The 20,584-nt window shown below is 47.4% G+C and overlaps 1 protein-coding gene across 4 annotated transcripts in view; it reads right to left on the minus strand.

Moving 5' to 3' along the window:
- Positions 1 to 20,584, minus strand: part of MEIS1 (Meis homeobox 1) — a 209,284-nt gene that overhangs the window by 146,048 nt on the left and 42,652 nt on the right. For all 4 annotated transcript variants that reach the window (XM_056856045.1, XM_056856046.1, XM_056856048.1 and 1 more), the window contains exon 7: positions 11,666 to 11,777. In XM_056856045.1, coding sequence (XP_056712023.1) covers positions 11,666 to 11,777 — 112 coding nt within the window. The remainder of the gene's footprint in view (positions 1 to 11,665; positions 11,778 to 20,584) is intronic.

The following is a 20,584-nucleotide window of genomic DNA, read 5'->3' on the forward strand; positions in this document are numbered from 1 at the left end:
TCCCCTCCCCACAACAGACACCCTGTGAGGTAGGTGGGGCTGAGAGAGCTGTGACTAGCCCAAGGTCACCCAGCTGGCTTCATGTCTAGGGATGGGGAAGCAAATCCAGTTCACCAGATTAGCCTCCACCGCTCATGTGGAGGAGCAGGGAATCAAACCCGGTTCTCCAGATCAGACTCCATCGCTCCAAACCACTGCTCTTAACCATTACACCATGCTGGCTCGTTTTAGGACATTGCACTAGAAAAAGTCCCTTGTGAAATAGCCGAGCGTGAACAAACCCACATCATTCAAACTACTTGGACTTAGAGGAAACATAATTGAGAGACACCCAGAGAGAGAGAGAGAGAGCGCGCGCAAGAACACACTCTTTAGCATTAAATATAAGTTTTAACATCTTTGTATCTGAGTCTAAACCAAACATGCGTGTGTGCGTTTCAGCCTTTAAAACTTAGAAAGAAAGAAAGAAAGAAAGAAAGAAAGAAAGAAAGAAAGAAAGAAAGAAAGAAAGAAAGAAAGAAAGAAAGAAAGAAAGAAAGAAAGAAAGAAAGAAAGAAAGAAACCCGTTATTTGCTTTCGCGGAAACTGCAACATGACAGCAGTTTCAGATTACATTCTGGGGAGGAAAAAAAATCCGGGCTATGGTAGTTTCTCAAATTAAAATATCTTCTGTGGCCTCAACCGCTCTCAAGTTGTCCATAGGAAAAGAAATAAAGGAGGGAAGGGCGACACTTAAGCCGAGCCATAATTGGAAGTATGTGAAAAATGAAGTGTCAGTTCGGTCAATAAAGGGCAAAGGTCAAGGGGAACTGCAGCCCAAAACCCTGCGGAAAATGTGCTCATTAAGACGTCCAATAGTAGTGCTGCGGACCACCTCTCCCATTAGTCATCGGGCATCTGACCGCTTCTAATGCCCGGGTCTGGGGGCTGTTATTACTTTCCTTCTTCATGTAAAAAAGGCGAGCGGGTGTTGCTCGGTCACCTGGAACATAACGTGGCCCAGCCCACCCCCCACCCCCAGCTCCCAATCTATCTCTGCCTGCTAGCTTTTGCAGGCTGGTAACAGCCGCCTTGAGAGTCTCTTCTGTAATAAATGGCACTGCCTCTTGCCTTATAGGTTGTCTGAACTCTTACACAGAAGCCAGACAGAATTGCTTGCGAGCACCCCAATACTGTTCTCTACAAGAAGAAAACCCCAGTGCCCTCTAGGTCCTCTCTGAAAACAATAGCAATTCTGAACATAAGAACATCAGAAAGGCCATGCTGGATCAGACCAAGGTCCATCAAGTCCAGCAGTCTGTTCACACAATGATCAACTAGTTTGATGGGCCTGGGTCTGATCCAGCAGAGCTTTCCTTATGTTCTCATGGAGGATAGGGCTAGCCATGGCTACTAGTCAAAATGGCTACTAGTCATGATGCAAACCTATTCTCTCCAGGTTCAGAGGAGCATGCCCGTTATATTGGGTGCTTTGGAACACAGGCAGGATGGTGCTGCTGCAGTCATCATGCTGCAGGGGGCTTCCTAGAGGCACCTTGTTGGCCACTGTGTGAACAGACTGCTGGCCTTGATGGGCCTTTGTCTGATCCAGCAGAGCTGTTGTTATGTTCTTATGCAGCCCCATCCTCCTCAGGCTCCACCCCAAACATCTCCAGGAATCTTCCAATCCACAGCTGGCAAGCCTAGGACAGATAAGGGACTGCCACAGCTATGGCAGCTTGGAAAAGAGCCGTTACAAAAGCTGCCGTTCCCGTACATCTGTCCAAGACACAGAATTCATACAATAAATACCCCCCATATGATATCAGCTTTAAAAACTTGATGACTACACTATTCCAGGGGACCGTCGAGTGGAGACCACTAGCTGTCTGAATAGCCCTATGCCCATGTAACACATACAGGTGTACACAACATACACTTCCACTGCAATGAATCAAAAGGGATAATTAGAATAAGAGATGGATTCTTGAACAGGGCTGTAAGAAAAACAGGGAGCTGAGATGTCTCCATGCTTGTATTCCAGGAATACCTTAAGGGTACAGAGGAGCATAAATCAATGGAACATAATCCAAGGTTAAATATGAGTGATAACCAATGTGTTTTAAAAGTTAAACTGTGCTAATTTTGGAAGAATAAATGTCTGGTGCTCTCTGCACACTAGTGGCTGCTAACTTATTGGTCAAAATGCTGGTCCATGTGAAGATCTCCATGCATAACGCTAGAATGCAGGGTCATCTGCTAAAGTTGGAGGGTGAGAGATTCAAAACAGATAAAGGGAAGTATTTCTTCACACAACGCATAGTTGTGTGATCGGGCTAACCCGGGCCAGGCAGAAATAACTAGCACAGTCCAATCAGAAGGGAGGAGCGGTGGGCCAAGGTCTGGCCATAGAAGAGATGTTTTACTCAAGAGGGATGGATCACATCCTTCAGAGCAGGCTTCATGTGCTCTTGATGGAATCTTAAGAGGAGGAGGATCAGGGGAGGAGGAGGAGGAAGAAGAGTAAGAAGAAGAGTTGGTTTTTATATGCCAACTTTCTCCACCACTTAAGGAAGAATCAAACCAGCTTACACCTTCCCTTCCCCTCTCCACAACAAACACCCTGTGAGGTAGGTGAGGCTGAGAGAGCTCTAAGAGAGCTGTGACTGGCCCAAGGTCACCCAGCTGGCTTCATGTGTAGGAGAGGGGAAACCAATTCGGTTCACCAGATTAGCATCTGCCGCTCATGTGGAGGAGTGGGGAATCAAACCCGGTTCTCCAGATCAGAGTCCACCACTCCATACCACCACTCTTAACCACTACACCACATTAGGGTCCCAACTTTCTCTCTCTCTGAAGAAAGAGAATGAACACGAAAGAAAGGCTCTTCCGTCTTTTTAACACTTTGCGGAGGAACAGCAGAAAAATGACACTGAAATACCAAAATATCGGCCAGAAACAGAATTAAACGTGCAAAAGCCCTAATTCAGTTGTTTGTTACCATTCCCCAGAGAATGGTGAAGGTACAAGTATCTGAATTTAAAACAATTTAAAACAAATACCAATCATCTTTCCAAGAAGATTTTAGAGGCGATCACAGACTAACAATGTTACAGTCAACAGAGAACACATTCGGAGATAGCAGTCAATTCAAAACGCACAGCGGTAGGAAGACAAAAAAACAAAGACCGGGGTTTAAAAGCAGAGCAGGTTCCTGGCAAGAAGAGTTTACCGATTTTTATTTTTTTTATTTGTATGTGTTTCATTTGTATTACAAAGTAATTCCCAGTTCAGTGTCAGGCTTACAAAATGCCACTCGTTTTTTGTGTGAAGCTAACTTAAAAAGCACAACACGTGTGGAAAAGAAACACCTTCTTGCTCCCCCAGTGACCGGGCAACCGATGGAAGCTGCAAGATCACACTGTGGTTGCTATGGATGCTTCATCCCAGCCATGGTTCCCCCCTCCCCAGTTTTCCTTCCTGTCTACAAGTTCTCCTGCAACTTCCACAAGCGGAGAGCTAATACACACACCCCCCCGCTTCCCCCCACCCACCACTTAAGTACACAAGAGCACATGCAAACACAACCAGCGCACAAAAGCTGTGATATGAAGAGTCCCGGAGAGGGCTTTCCCTGAATGAGCACAGCACTGTGCTAATACAAGTTGCCCTGGAAAAAAAAAGTGCACGCTAAAACGACAATGCCCGCAAAAGTCAACGTTGGTAAATACGTTAAAACCCCTTGTTCAAACATTTCGGGCTCATTCTCCATTCCGTCTCACTACAACCTCTTTGTGGTGGATGCTTTTGCCGCAGGAGGCACGCAAACCGTTGAGCTATCGATATGCAAAGGAGGAAAGGGGAAAGAAAGCAAAAAAATGCTAGACAGGCTACTTTTAATTAGAGAAGGTACTGGAAGGGGGAATCTGGATGCCACACCTGCTGTCTAAAACCAGCAATGCCCCCCACACCCCCAGAAAATCCCTGAACCCTTTCAAAGTCAATGAAGTTTCAACCAAAGGAAAGTTTTTGCTCTACTGGCTAGTACTGAAGACGAAAACAGGCTGGAAACAGAACAAATCAGAAGAAGCTACACTTGTGTGTCCCGCCCCCATATACCCCATCTCAATAGGGTTTCCAGGTCCCTCTTCGCCACCAGCGGGAGGTTTTTGGGGCGGAGCCTGAGGAGGGTGGGGTTTGGGGAGGGGAGGGACTTCAATGCCATAGAATACAATTGCCAAAGTGGCCATTTTCTCTAGGTGAACTGATATCTAGCCATATGTAATATTTTACTGTATAACTTAAGGTTTCTTTTTTATGCCATTAAAGGTTTTAGTATTGGGTATTGGTATTGGATTGGAACTGATCTCTATTGGCTGGAGATCAGTTGTAATAGCAGGAGATCTCCAGCTAGTACCTGGAGGTTGGCAACCCTACATCCCAAGCCCTAGAGACCACATAAGGTCTAAGGCAGGGCCTCTCTTCTCTTCCCCCCTAAATGCTACTGCAGCATGTTCAGCGACTTGCACTGACACAAAATAGGGGCAGAGAGCAGGATAATTGTTGATGGGAAGACCCACCCTTGCCCTCTGAACTAGGTGAGGAAGGGCTATGGCTCAGTGGTAGAGCCTCTGCTTTGCATGAAAGATCCCAGGTTCAATCCCCAGCATCTCCAGTTAAAAGGAGCAGGCAGTAAATGATGTGAAGGACTTCTGTCTATGGCCCTGGAAAGCCACTGTCAGTCTGAGTAGACAATACTGACTTTTTTGGACTGTGGGTGTGATTCACTATAAGGCAATGTGTTCATCTCCTCAATCCCCTTTCAGCTCTTTTAATTGGGAGAGAGGGGGCCATGGCTCAGTGGTAGAGCATCTGCTTGGCATGCAGAGATGTCCCAGGTTCAATCTCTGGCATCTCCTGTTAAAAAGGACCAGGGAGTAGATGATGTGACTTTGGACAGCAGCTGTGTATGTATGGGTGTGTGTGTGCTGAGGAAACCCAATTCAATCTGAAGCTGCAAAAATCAGGAGCAAATATGCTCTGGGGAGATTTGAATTGTTCTTGATGCCTGATGTTGGGGAAGGTTAGCTACTTAGCCCAATGTGTCAAGTGCGAATTGGCTACAGCTGGGTGGGCAAGCAGCTGCTCCTGAAGGAGTCACCAAGGCATGCGCAGTCACTGCCACTGACGACAGCACATGCGCCCAGGTAGGGAGGAGTTTTTGAAAATCCTAGGGCGTCCAGTGTTCCAGGTTTCACCACCAGTGGCATCAGCACGTCAGCATGCAAGGCCTTATTCCCTTTTTGCTCTTGGGGGTTGCTGCTTGTAGCCTGGCTGTAGACTTACTCCCTGGTCCTTTTAAATGGAGATATTGGGCATTGTACCTGGGATCTTCTACGTGCCAAGCAGATGCTCAGCCCCTCAGCCACAAGCTCAGCGCAGAGCCGCACAAATGTGCAGGAACATCTCTGATTCTTGTGCTCTTCTGGAAGGTTTCCCTACTAAAAAAATATCATCTAGGAACAAAGATATTTTCAAAGCAAACCACACATCACTGTCGTCTTAAAATAGCAATACTTGAGAGCCAGCGTGGCGTAGTGGTTAAGAGCAGTGGACTCTAATCTGGAGAACCGGTTTCGATTCCCCACTCCTCCGCATGAGCGGCAGACTCTAATCTGATGAACCGGGTTCGATTCCCCACTCCTCCACATGAGGCCTGCTAGTCACAGTTCTCTCCAAACTCTCTCAGCCCCACCTGCCTCACAGGGTGTCTGTTGTGGGGAGAGGAAGGGAAGGCAATTGTAAGCTGGTTTTACTCTCCCTAAAAGGTAGAGAAAGTTGGCACATAAAAATCAACTCTTCTTCTTCTACTACTTGAGGATTTGGGATGGTTAGGTGGGGAAAGGAGAGCGTTTCCAGTGCCCTAGGATCTTATTGTTTCTGCAGTCATTTTTTTAAAAAAATACAAATTTATTATTTAATGTTAAAATCGGTGGAACGCTGCAAAGGTGTTGACATCACCTTAACTACTGCAAACCGCATCATGTATGTGAAGAAATACTTGAAAGAAAAAAAGGCCTCTTAAATTTATGTTGCATATCGTTTTCCAGTAAAAGTCAGAGGTCAGAAGGTTACCAGTTTCTGCTTCGGCTCCCCAACCGTTCACCATTCCAGGCCCCATTTTTACTAGGCTTCCCTCGTGATGAAGTCAGCAACTTCTCTTTAAACAATAAAGTGGTTCAAATACTTAAAATTCCACACAAAGATGTTAGTCACAACTTTAAGCCTGGTTCTCCGTACGGGAAAACGCAGCACTGCTAACTTTAGTTTAAAAACTAATCTAGTTAAAATGTAGAACTTTGCAATTCTAATGAGTCCTGTTCAACCTTTTTTCCTCTCTCCCCCCCTTTTTTTTTAGAAAACACAATTCCTTTGTTGTCTTAACTGCGCTTGAATGAAACGGGATCATAAAACTACATTTAAAAGTATATACCTATTGGAAGTTCAGAACCCAGCTCGATAAAAGAACTCCTTTTAATATTCCGATTAAAGGCCCCTTTTACATTTTTAATTGCCTTTAATTAACAGAAATCCCTTGCAGTTGGCCCTTTCAGAAGTTACAAAAAAATCTACTCTTCCCCCAACCCCAAGTCCTTCTTTTTTTAAAAGGCAACACTAATTACAGATAAGATATGTGACAAAAACATGAACAACCTGCCACCTAGGCCTATGCTCTTTCTCTAGCCGTGAATTTAGTACATTTGGTGTGGCTCAACGATGAAGTTCTTTAGCATTCTTGTCACTCTCTAGCAACTACTAAGATGGTAAACAACTGAGCTGCCTTCTTGGCTAAGTTGGGTCACCCAGGACACCTCCACAATTTCCACTGGGGTTTGTGTGTGTAGGGCCTTTCTTCCCATCTTAACGGAGAACAGGAGGAGGAGGAGGAAGAGAAGAAGAGCTGGTTTTTATATACCGACTTTCTCTACCACTTAAGGAAGAATCAAACCGGCTTACAATCACCTTCCCCTCCCCACAACAGACACCCTGTGAGGTAGGTGGGGCTGACTGTGACTACGCTAAGGTCACCCAGCTGGCTTCATATGGAGGAGTGGGGAAACCAACTCGGTTCACCAGATTAGCATCCACTGCTCATGTGGAGGAGTGGGGACTCAAACCCGGTTCTCCAGATTAAAGTCCATCGCTGCAAACCACCGCTCTTAACCACTGCACCACGCTGGCTCTCCAGTGTGAGACTGAGAAAGGCGGGAGATTGTGAAAGGGAGGAAGCAAATGACGGACATACACTTAAAAAAATTATAAGTGAGCCCCTTCTGGAAAGGCTGTGGTTTAAGATGGGTTGAAAGTGCTGATAATGCCTGTTCTGTTTATTTATTTTACTTCATTTCATTTGGGGAGGGACTTCAACAGGGTATAAGGCCATAGAGTCCAAGTGTCAAAGCGGCCATTTTCTCCAGGTGATCTCTGTCGCCTGGAGATCAGTTGTAATAGTGGGAGTTCTCCCAGCTGCCACCTGAGGGTTGCCAACTCTGGGTTGGGAAATACCTGGAAATTTTGGGGGTGGGGCTGGGAAGGGGAGAGACCTCAGTATATTATAATGCTATAGAGACCACCCTCCAAAGCAGCAATTTTCTCCAGAGGAACCCATCTTGATTGTCTGGAGATCTACTGTAATAGCAGGAGATCTCCAGCTGGCAACCCTACGCAAGGCAGATTACAAAATTATGCAAATAGAGGAGAAGACCAGGGTAATCCATGCAATAAAACTGGATCACACAATTATAGAGCAATGAAGTAAAGGAAGTATAATCCTTCCAATGAACAAGGAGGCATGATGAGAGGGGGCAGAAAAACCACAGACAATTAAAACTATAATCCTGTTCCCTTTATAATAAGTGTCCCCTTAACACAATTATTTTGCATGGCTTCTGTGAAGAAATGGGACTTGGAGGTTTCAACATGCTAGCTGGGGCTCCAGGAAGAAAGTTTCTGGAGGTTCCAGGAAGAACATCTTTGACCCAGGTTGACCAAGTCAGTGGGTTGAGACAGAAAATGATTAAAACTGCTGAGAGGGAGGAGAAAGACCCTCTTTTGGCTGGGACACTCAGGGAAGACAGAGCTCATCTGAGGCCTGGAGGAGGCAGCCATTTTTTGACAGCGTGCTGGTCCCCAGAACACTGATGAAACCTTCCATTTAATGGAATCTAGATAGAAACGTACAGTACCCTAAGCTTAAGAGCCTGTGCTATACCCCAACATCTGATAGGGCATGTATAGAGAGAGGGACGGAGGAATTGCGCTTCTCCCAGTTCTTTTGAATCCCTTGCTCAATCTGTTGCTGTGCTAGAAGTATCCTTGGAAATGTTTTACTTCTAATAAGTACTTTTAAACTTTGAATGGTGACCATAGTTCTCTGTACCACATAGTCCTCCACCAGCTTGGAACATGCTATTGGAAAGCAGGGAGGGGGCTAGGAGGGAGGGAGGCTGGCAGCTGGCAAGCAGCTATTTCTCCAGTGGCAACCCCAGGCAGTATCTTGCCCCCATGGTGCCCAGAAGTGGGGTAAGCGGGAGACGCCGAGGCAAGGCCTCAGGGTTTGAGAGGGATGCTGGGGGGATCCTGATGCCCACCCCAGTGGGCAAGTCCTACAATGGTCAGGTGGTGGCAGCGGTTACCCGAAAGGAGAAAACGGCAACCCCTTCCAGGAGAGGTTGAGGATCCCCGGGAGAGGGCAGGAGTGGAATAGGGCCTGAGAATCTGAGCAGGCCTGTTCCACCACAGCTTCTAAAAGGAAAACAATCCTAAAAAATCTGGCCCACATATCACTTTAGAGTCCATGTGATGTAGTGTTTAGAGCAAGGGTGTCAAACACATGCCGGATCTGGCCCCTTGAGAGCTCTTATCCGGTCCGCGAGCCAGCCGAGGCAGCCACACACACACACCCCGACCCGATCTGGGCTGGCGAGGAATGGCCCGGCCTGACCAAGTGACGTTTATATCATATCTGGCCCTTGTAACAATTGAGTTTGACACCCCTGGTTTAGAGCATCCGTCTAGGGTCTGGGAGACCCAAGTTCAAATCCTCAGTTTGCCACAGAAGCTTACTGGGAGATCCTTGGGCTGGTTACTGTCATTCAAACCCACCTCACAAGGTTGTTGTTGGGAAGCTAGAATGGAGGAGGCAATAGTTCACTGTTTTGTGTCCATATTGGGGGAGAAAAATGGTGTGTATATATATATATATACACACACACACACACACAAACAGATTAATTAATTTTAGCATGTTCTGTTGGCAAGAACTGAGATCTTAGGATATTCACATATTGGACTGGAAAGGTGGTATCAAATCAACAAACACAACAGCAAAGTTGAGTTTCTAATCCTAAAGACAATATACAGTGGTTCTCCCTGCCATAGCCAAGCCTGGACTCACCGGATGAGAACCAGGGTCTTATATTTACACTAGATAGAAGTCAGTCTAGGGCAGTGGGAAGGGGAATGGAATCGGACTGGGGTGGTCCAGGTTCAACTTCCCACTCTTCTACGAAGGGCGGTCAGAGCGGAGGTGGCCATTTTCTCTCCATCTAACCTGCCCCCCAGCGTGGTTCTTTATTTATTTACTTACTTACTTTTCACATTTGTATCTCACCCTCCCCAGCAGTAGGGGTGTTGGAAAAATTTTTTGGTACAGTTCGGCTTCGGCAAAACTCGGCCCTTTTAAATTTGGGCCGTGCCAAAGTCCGAACTCCCCCGCTTCGGATCCATGAAATTCGGCGCGAGATCCGGAGTTCGGGGGGAAATTCACCCCCCGTGCGCCTTCACGGGGCTTTCCGGAAGGCGCGGGGGGGGGGGGCCTTTAAACAGATCAACGCCTAACAGCTCTTAGGCGCAGATCTGTTCCCCCCCCGCGCGCGCCTTCAAGGGGCTTCCCTGAAGGTGCGCAGGGGGCGGGAAACATCTGTGCCTCCCAGCTGGGAGGCGCAGATCTGTTTAAAGGCCCCCCCGCGCGCCTTCAGCGAAGCCCCGTGAAGGCACGCGGGGGGGGGGGGAACCTGACATTTATGCTGCTGCGCCGAACCCCGAATTTCCCGAATTTATTTGCCGGACACCCCAAAGTCGGGGAATTCGGCTCCCCCGTTTCCCGCCTTTTTTTGAATTCGGTTCATCCCGAACCGGAAACTGCCAAATTGGGGGAAATTCAGTAGTTTTTTGGTTTGGGACAAACCGAATCGACAGCCCTACCCAGCAGGCCAGCTCACGGCTGGTAACATCATTAAAAACATAACATACACTCAATAATCATATAAAACAACAATAAAACCCTGAAAAACTCATATCAAAGAATGGCACACAAGATACTAAACTGTGGGCACCATACAGGTGGCACCCCTTCCAATGGATATTATTTATCCATGTTAGGAAGGGGAGGGGGGAGGCCAGAAATGATGGTATGGTTTCTCCGGCTGTCCTCAGTTGTAGACCTGGTGGGAAAGTTTTATCTTACAGGCCCTGCAGAACTCTTTAAGGTCCCGTAGGGCCCTGATGTTACTAGGCAGAGCATTCCACCAGGCCGGAGGCCCTGGCTCTAGTCAACGACAGCAGCCCGCTCTTAGGGCCAGGGACCACCAGCAAATTCTCTTCAGACGATCTCAGTGTCCTTCGTATAAGGCTTTAAAGGTCAAAACCAGCACCTTGAACCTGATTCGATACTCCAGCTTGGAGCCAGTGCAAGTTGTGAGGATAAAAAAGGGGAGGAGAACATAAGAGGTGCCTTGCTGGACCAGACCAAGGGTGGCTAACCAGTTGCTCTGGAGAGGCAACAAACATGGCATGGAGGTCAAGGCCTTCCACCTAGGGTTGCCAACTCAAGGCTGGGAAATTCCTGGAAATTTGGGGGTGGAGCTGAGGTGGGAGCTGGGGAGGTGGAACCTCAGCAGGATACAATTACATAGAGTCCTCCCCAAAGCTTCCATTTCCTCCAGGGGGACTGATCTCTCTAGTCCGGGGATCAATTGTAACCCTGGGAAATCTCCAGTCCCCACCTGGAGGTTGGCAACCTTACTTCTCCCTGATGTTGCCTCCCAACACTGGTATTCAGAAGTTCCATGCTTCTGGATATGGAAGTTCATTCAACATGGCCAATAAGCCATCGATGGGCGTCTCCTCCATGTATCTGTCCCTTTTCAAAACCCTCTGTGGTGATCCCCATCCCTTGGTCCATTGACAGCAAATTCCACAACTTAATACTTGTGGAGCTTACTTCCTTTGGTCTGTCCTGCACCTCTCACCCATCGACTTCGTTGGGTGTCCCTGAGTTCTAGTGCTTACATTCCCTTCTCTGAGAGAAGTCACAGACACTGCTCTGAGCTCCCTGGAGAACAGGTGGAATAAAAATGTCTCGATATCGTCTTGTATTATGGCCCCTTCCAGTCATGCAACTGGAAGGACTCCACAGAATCGCTATCCAGAGCCTCCATTATACAGCGAAGGTCAAATCTTGCTGGACATAAAGCAAAGTGTTTCCCATTTAAACTGGCATATTGAAACAAGGTGCCATCCTATATGGGATCTAACCTCAGCAATGCGACTAAAAACGTTAATCGCCAGCATTCCGGGTGCTTCCATCCCAATAAAGACCAGAACTCGAAGAAAGTTTTCCTACCTTGTTCGCTGCTGTTGTCTCCGCTGTGTGATGTGTGCCCCCCACTGGAGGGCCCCGGCGTGCCCCCTGAACGTGTTGACGCCGTGTCGTCGTGGTCTCTGTTCCAGGAAGGCTGTTGGATACGAAAGAAGCAAACTGTTAAGAGAAAAGCCAGCTGTATTGCGAATACTGCCTTGAAAACAAGACAAGACATTGCAGATGACTGGATGGTGACCAAAACCCACCATTGCATTGAAAAAAGAGAGAGAAAGGTTGTTAATTTATGAGATTCTCTAGGCCCGCGTTTTCAGATACTTCCTTTTTCTCGAATTTGAAAACGCTGGCAAAACACGGGCGACCTCTGATGGTCGGAACCGGCACGCATAATCAACAAAAAGACCCAAAGTCATCGGAGGAGTGACAGCGAGTGAAACAGCCATGTATAAAAGACCTATGGGCAAATGGGATTCAGCTTTAGGATTATTTTTTTAAGGAAATTAGAGCAACAATGGCTTTATGTGGACCATGGACCCTCCACCCCACGCTGAGCCCTCTTGTACTACTGAACAGAAAACAGATGTTGCTTCTTATCACTGGGTGCATTTGAAAGTAACATTCAGATGGAAGGGGGTGGGTGGGAAATTGGCTGTAAATTAAATTCTTAGGGAAAACAATCAGAGCAACAATCCTCCCATGTCTCCCTTTTATCACCAGAAACCATTTTAATTAGCTTTTAGTCCTGAGCTTTTAAAAACATCACAGAGACTCTCTGGTCATCCTACACGGCCTGGGGTGCGTGCATGCACAAGCAACAGGATGGCTCGTTCTCGACTGCGTTGCAGTATGGGCCTGCTGTGAATTATTACTGGGGAGAAGGGGGAAGAGGAAGCCAAGGCTCAGTGGTACAGCCTCTGCTTGGCAGGCAGAAGGTCCCAAGTTCAGTCCCCGCTATCTCCAGTTAAAGGGACTAGGCAAGTAGGTGAGGTGAAAGACCTCTGCCTGAGACCCTGGAGAGCCGCTGCCAGACTGAGCAGACAATACTGACTTTGATGGACCAAGGGTCTGATTCTATATAAGGCAGCTTCGTGGGTTCAAGCAACATCCCTGCCAACCCCTGTGAGGCTATACAAAACACACCCAAAACAAGGTATCAGAAGAAGTGAGCTATGGCTCATGAAAGCATATACCCTGCCAAAAAATATGTTAGTCTTTAAGGTGCTGCTGGACTCCTACTCTTTTCTACTGCTATTGACAGACTAACACAGCTACCTGTCGTGAGCTAACACCAAAACAGGTTAACTGACAATTATTTGATGGGACTCAAAGCACTATGTGGCTGAAGTCACTCTGTCTTGCAACATGTGGGGCCTGAATAGGTCCTGGAGAATCTTAAATGTCCATCTAGACATGACAGGGCAGCCATGTTGGATTAGTTCCATCTGCACTTAACCACTACACCACGTTGCCAGCTCTGGCTTGGGAAATTCCTGGAGATTTGGGAGCAGTGCCAGGCCAGGGTGGAGCCTGGGTGAGGTCAGAGAAGCTCGGCATGGAAGTAATGTCACTCTGGGACTTCCATTTTTCTCTGAACCCTCCGAAACCACCCTGCAAAGCTGCCATTTACTCCAGGGGAACTGAGTTCTGTCGTCTGGAGATCAGTTGTAATTCCAGGAGAACTCCAGGCCCCACCTGGTGGTTGGTAACTCTACCCACATGCAAAATACAAAATGGCTGCCCTATGGCACCCAGACGTAAATGGGGCAAACGTGAGAACACATCTGCCAATACAGACAATCATCGCATCTAGTTTGAGTCTTCGACTTTTTATTCAGAAAGATGCTCAAAACTTAATGAGATTCTGAAGCGTTCAGACTACAGGTAACAATTTTAAGAGTTTTTATTTTAAAAAAATAACCCCCAAACAGACAGAATCGCTATAGCAGCTCTTCCCAGCTCACTAAAAGCACTTTCCCCACATCTTTTAAACTCCTTTATACAGCCCCACAGTTAAATATAGCAGACACAGGAGGGGGAAAAACCCACATGAATATTCTAATACAAGTACCAGGCCTACTCTGGAAACAAAAAAGTGCTAATTGATCTAGAGATACAGTGACTGAAAGACCAACATGCCAACTGCGAAAAAAGAAATGCTCTTTTGCAAAAACGTGCCTGTTTAAAAATATTTTGCGGCATGCCAGAAGAATGCTGTCGGAGGTAATCTGGAACACATGCTCAGAATGCAAACGGTTAAATGCATAAATTTTCAATTTGCACAACTGCGGCTTTAAAAGGAGAGGGGGGGAGACACGGCTTGTTTATTCAGAGCTCTGTCAGGAAGAATGGCATGGGCAACCCAGGGGACAGACGATGCCAGGCACAGCGCCCCGGTGCCTCGACATGCAAAAGGATTGTTTTTTTTCCTACGTGCGACAAATCCCACTTGAAAATATAATTAGAAAGGGAAAACGGCAAACTATTGCATTAACTGTAATTGAAGAGAAGATGAGCAAGACGGGTGGGAGGCGGCGGGAGCCCCTGGGAGTTCCGGGATGGTTCACATCCTCGGAGCAGCATCTCCAGGGGACACTCAGGCTATTTATGTCGCTCCCGACTACTAGTGTTGACTAGTGCTCTGACTTGTAATTAATAGGAAAGCCACAGATAACAAGGTGGGATATTGAACCGCCGCCGTAACCTCCGCGGAAACGTTCATTAATCTGATTAGAAGTAGGCCGGGCGCCGCCGAAAAGCCAAAGGGGTGGCCAAGAAGTAAAAAAGAATTACAGGGCCCTACTCTGTGCAGTGGGCAGCCTCCCTTTCCTGGATGTGACGACGGCCTTGAAATATTCGTTATCTTTTTTAATGAGCGCCACTGATTTATTCAACTCCATTCGGTTTACTTTCTTCACCAACCCCCCCACCCCACTTTTCCACTGTGCGGGATGTAGATTAATTCAATGCTTAATTGTTTAGTAAATTCAATTTTCCACATTCTATTCGGCACGGCTTTCGCCAAGGTTCTTAAATCTCCGGCGCCGAGCCCTGAGAGCCCCGGTGTTGGCTGATCTGCGCCTACCTTCTCCTCCTCCTCCTCTTTTTTTCAATCACCATTTTTCTTCCTCCACCACTTAATTCACCATGAAAAGATTTTCCTTGCTGGAAATTCTGATTCTGCTATGATCTGTGAGGCATTCCGATTCACTGCATCCCCATTGTGCTGGGTTCTCCTCTCCTTTTCTCACAGCCCTCGCCACATTATACAGCCGCTCATGCAAGAAATGTTGGATTCCCTACCTCGGTTTATCAAAATTTTGTGCATCCCGTGTTTACGTTTGCGTATTCAGAGGCGGCGGTTCACATTTATGCCTCTTCGCCCCCTTATTGACCCGTTATTTTTATGACCTGCGGAAAATTAATAGACTTCCAATGCTTTTTTTAAAAAAACTTTCGCAACCGGCGGCGCTTTTGAAGAGTAGTGGTTTTAGCAGTGCTTTTCAAAAGGCTGCTGAACAAATCGAGGAATTCCACCTTCACTGCGCCCAGAGTAAAGAGTTGCCTATTTGTCCTTTAAAATCAGTTAACTCTGAAGAATCCCGTTTAATGGCAAAACACATTTTTGTAAAGTAAAGCTGTTTGCAAGAAGAGATTCCTTGCTACAGTGTTACAGTAATGAAACACATATACCTCACAAAAGCAGTCCCAAACGTGGTGCCCGTGGGCATGGTGTTACCCACCAATAGCTTTCCTGGAGCCTCCCAAGGGTTTTTAGGAAGTGGGGCTCCTGCCCAACAGGACTTCTGTTTAGCCATTGGCTGTGCAGATGAAAATAATGTTGTTTTGGTGGCAGTTGGCACTACAGTGTTGGTTTTATTCTCACTCCTCTTTTCCGGTGTATTTTAAAAGTTACTCCTCTTGTTCCCTGCAATTGGGCAGGGCCATCTTGACGCATGGGCACGCTGGGCAGTTGCCTGGGGGCACCACAGGGTTGCCAGCCTCCAGGTACTAGCTAGAGATCTGCTATTACAACTGATCTCCAGCCAACAGAGATCAGTTCCCCTGGAGAAAATGGCCGCTTTGGCAATTGGACTCCTCAGGCTTTGCCCCAAAAGCCTCCTGCCAAGGGCGAAGAGGGACCTGGATACCCTAGGCATTGAAGTCCCTCCCCTCCCCAAACCTCGCCCTCCTCAGGCGCCACCCCAAAAACCTCCCGCCAGTGGTGAAGAGGGACCTGGCAACCTTAGGGCCCCACAAGCATAGGAGCCCCATGCTAATCTATGTATGTTGTGACTTCTTGTCAATGAATAAATACTGTACTAAACTATAAATATTATAAGCTATAAATATTATGTTATATTGGTTCTTGTAGGTTATCCGGGCTGTGTAACCGTGGTCTTGGAATTTTCTTTCCTGACGTTTCGCCAGCAACTGTGGCAGGCATCTTCAGAGTAGTAACACTGAAGGACACTGTCCTTCAGTGTTACTACTCTGAAGATGCCTGCCACAGTTGCTGGCGAAACGTCAGGAAAGAAAATTCCAAGACCACGGTTACACAGCCCGGATAACCTACAAGAACCAATGAACTCTGACCGTGAAAGCCTTCGACAATATTATGTTATATTGTTCAAACGGTTGTGTTGATTAGCTTTTGCTGTACAGGATGCTTTTTCATGTTTAAATTGTTGGAAGTACCAATAAATATATCTTTAATTTTAATGACCATTTACATTTTTATTCCTGTGAGTGGTTGTGTAGGTAGGGGCCCCAAGGCACTGCTTTGCCCACGGGCCTATAATGCTGTTAAGGCGGCCCTGCACTTGGTCTGTGTGTGTGTGTGCGCGTTCACACACACATATGGTTCCACCTCAAATGGTGACCATTTTGTGATTTCGCCCACCACCCGATGTCAGAATTCCAAAGGTGCCCACAGGCTGGAAAAGGTGGAGGACCCCTGACTTACAAAATACACACAGGCACTTGTGTATATATGTTTACTCAGAGGGGAGAAGGGCAAAGCTAACAAAACTAGCTGGTATCGCCACTGGCTTGACATTTGTGAAAAATGGAAGAAGCAACCATTTGAGATAAGAACATAAGAAGGGCCCTGCTGGATCAGACCAAGGTCCATCAAGTCCAGCAGTCTGTTCATACAGCGGCCAACCAGGTGCCTCTAGGAAGCCCACAAACAAGGGGACTGCAGCAGCATTCTCCTGCCTGTGTTCCACAGCACCTCATAATCATGACTTGTATTCATTTTGACTAGTAGCCATGGATAGCCCTCTCCTCCACAAACATGTCCACTCCCCTCTTAAAGCATTCCAAGTTGGCAGCCATCACCACATCCTGGGGCAGGGAGTTCCACAATTTAACTATGTGTTGTGTGAAGAAATACTTACTTTTTCTCTGTTTTGAATCTCACACCCTCCAGCTTCAGCAGATGATCCCGTGTTTTGGTATTATGAGAGAGGGAGAAAAGCTTCTCCCTGTCCACTATCTCCATACCATGCATAATTTTATAGACCTCTATCATGTCTCCCCTTAACCGCCTTCTTTCCAAGCTAAACAGCCCTAATCATTTAAGCTTTAAGATCACATTTACCACCCTGGTTCTCTCACGAAGAATTTCCCCAGCCAACAGGAAAATACTGGTTTCTGTAATCACTCCACTCCACATAGAAGAGCCAGGTTTCATTTAGCAACCTATAACCATTCTTTTCAATAACCAGTGACTTTTGTGACTACCCTGTATTTTTAACAAAATAGATATGCTACAAAAATCACACCCTGACCTGGGTAGCCCAGGCTAGCCGAATCTTGTCAGATCTCAGAAACTAAGCAGGGTCAGTTCTGGTTACTACCTGGATGGGAGACCACCAAGGAAGTCCAGGGTTGCTACGCAGAGGCAGGCAATGGCCAACCACCTCTGAATGTCTCTTGCCTCGAAAACCATACAAGGTGCCGGCACGCTCCACCACCATAAAAATCCTAGTCCCGAACACCGTCCTTAAACACTCAAAAGGAAGATATATTTGAATGTTACCACGATCGGGTTATCACAAAACTTGAAGCAGGGAAGGCGCCTTCCCTGTTTCAAGTTTTGTGATAACCCGATCGTGGTAACATTCCAAATATATCCCAGTTTCTGGAACAGAGGCTCAAAATAGGATCAAAGGTTGAAAGACAGCAAAAAATATTAACCAATTCTCTATTACATTTATCCCACGTCAATCACATTTGACATCAATTAGACTATATGCTCATGGAGCCAGAGTCTACATAGAGCCCAATCCTAACCGGGGGGTAGTTCTGCCACGGCCGGGAACGGCACAGCTGCGCCACCTCCTGAGCGGCTTGCTGCCAGGTGCAGAAAGCTAAAAATACAATTTTGGAGGAAACCCCATGGAACTCTCCATATAGTTCCATGGGGCTACGCCTGCCTTTATGCAAGCGTAACTTGGCACCTGCAAAAAGGGGCATTACCGGGCCAAAAGGACTTAGGGAGCTGACTAACATCAGCTTCACTCCCGGGAACACCCCCTTTGACACCGGTGCAAGCCCCTGCACTGGGAAAACACTGCCGGCGAGGCTGCGCTGGCACCCATGGCTTGCGCTGCTGCACGACTCGAAGAAGAATTGGTTTTTATATGCCGACTTTCTCTATCACTTAAGGAAGAATCAAACAAGCTTACAATCACCTTCCCTTCCCCTAGGTGGGGCTGAGAGTTAGGAGAGAACTGTGACTAGCCCAGGGTCACCCAGCTGGCTTCATGTGGAGGAGTGGGGAAACCAACCCGGTTCACCAGATTAGAGTCCGCCGCTCATATGAAGAAGTGGGGAATCAAACTCGGTTCTCCAGATCAGAGTCCACTGCTCCAAACCACTGCTCTTAATCACTACACCACGCTGGGCGTGAGTGCCCCCATGCTGGCATCAGTGCCACTGAGGTCATGCCAGCTCCTATCCCCTTCGCACCCACCCACCCCGATTAGGATCGCACAGTTATTTGTAAAATAAATAAATAACTGTATTTTCCCACCGCAGGTCAGCAGACACTAACAGTCTAAGGATGTATTTCTTCATAGCTAGCAACGGTACAGTTTTGCACCAATGTGACTACAGGGACATCTTATGCCTGGAAAGCAGGCAAGGCCTTCCTGCTCTACGGCTTATCAGCTCCGGTTCCACAATATTTGTTTTAAAGGTTATCACAATATGTGCAGGGTGGCACTAGTGAAGCTGGGCATGGGAAGACCTTTCAGAAGGCGCATTCCCAGTTTCTACTCCCTCTCCCCACAAATTATTCCTGAGCCATGTTATATGGTTGAAATAGTAGTAGTAGTAATAGTAGTAGTAGTAGTGGAAGAGGAAGAGGAAGAGTTGGTTTTCATATGCCGAATTTCTTTACCACTTAAGGGAGAATCAAACCAGCCTACAATAACCTTCCCTTTTCCTCCCCACAACAGACACCCTATGAGGTAGGTGGGGCTGAGAAAGTGTGACTGGCCCAAGGTCACCCAGCTGGCTTCATGTGGAGGAGTGGGGAAACAAATCCAGTTCACCAGATTACCCTCCGCCACTCATGTGGAGGAGTGGGGAATCCAACCTAGTTCTCCAGATAGAGTCCACCCCTCCAAACCACCGCTCTTAACCACTACACTGCACTGGCGCTCTCATTGCACATGGTATATCGCACATGGTAATAAATGCTGCTGCCAACACAGTGGCATCATCGCACATGGCTGCAGTGAAGAAATACCCAGACTTTGCTCACAATGTTTTCATTAAAATACACCGGCCACCAACAGAGCTATTGCCATGCGGGTTTGCAAAGGGACTCAACAGGATAAACTCTGTAAAGCTGCTAAGTACTATAACATCATTTCAACTGTATCCCAGTAACACATACACACCCCAACACAGACATATACACACCCCTCTTGGGAAAGTACTATCAAAGGGGTCTCTTAGTTGAGTTTTAGCCACAAGTGCTGAAGACAGTCTTAAAACCACTTGTTCTAGGGTTGACAACTCCGGGTTAGGAATTTCCTGTTGATTTTGGGGGTGATGGCGGGGTTTGGGGAGTGAGCTTAGCAGGGTATAATTTTCTCTAGTTCCTCTGGAGAAAAGGGCAGCTTTGGAGGGTGGACACAGAGCTGCCATTTTCTCCAGAGGAACCTCCAGGGAAGGAGCGCTTACCACCTCCCAAGGAAGCCTGTTCCACTGAGGAACCGCTCTGTTAGAAAATTCTTCCTAATGTCTAGATGGAAGCTCTTTTGATTTAATTTCAACTCGTTGGTTCTGATCCGACCTTCTGGAGCAACACAGTTGCTCAACACAGGTAGGGCTGTTGAAAAAAAAATTCAGTCAAGTTCGGCTTCGGCAAAATTCAGCCCTTTTAAATTCGGGCCGTGCCGAAGTCCAAACTCCCCCGCTTCAGATCCCCGAAATTCGGCAGGAGATCCAGAGTACTCGGCCAGGTCTTTGAAGTGCTTTGAAGTACTTCAAAGAGGCGGGAAGGGGGTGGGGGTCTTTAAAGAGCTTCCACGGGGCTTCCACGAAGGCGCAGGGGGGGGCTCTTTAAACAGATCTGCGCCTTCCAGCTGGAAGGCGCAGATCTGTTTAAAGCCCCCCCCCCCGCGCCTTCAGGGAAGCCCCTGAAGGCGCGGGGGGGCAGAGGGTTTTAAAGACCCCCCGCCCCTCTTCCCAGGAAGAGGGGCTGTGGGTTGTCAAGCCCCTCTGCGCTGTCTGCACAGGCAGGGCAGAGGGGTTTAAAGACCCCCGCCCCTCTTCCTGGGAGTCCTCTGCTGCTGCCCCAAACCCTCTGCTGCTGCCCTCTGCTGCTGCCCCAAACCCCGAATTTGCCGCATTTATTCCCGAACACCCCGAACTCGCTGAATTCGGCTTCCTGTTTTCCCGCCTTTTTTGAGTTCGGTTCGTTCC

The sequence above is a fragment of the Euleptes europaea genome, chromosome 10 (genome assembly GCF_029931775.1).
Source record: "Euleptes europaea isolate rEulEur1 chromosome 10, rEulEur1.hap1, whole genome shotgun sequence".
Classification (NCBI taxonomy): Eukaryota; Metazoa; Chordata; class Lepidosauria; order Squamata; family Sphaerodactylidae; genus Euleptes; species Euleptes europaea.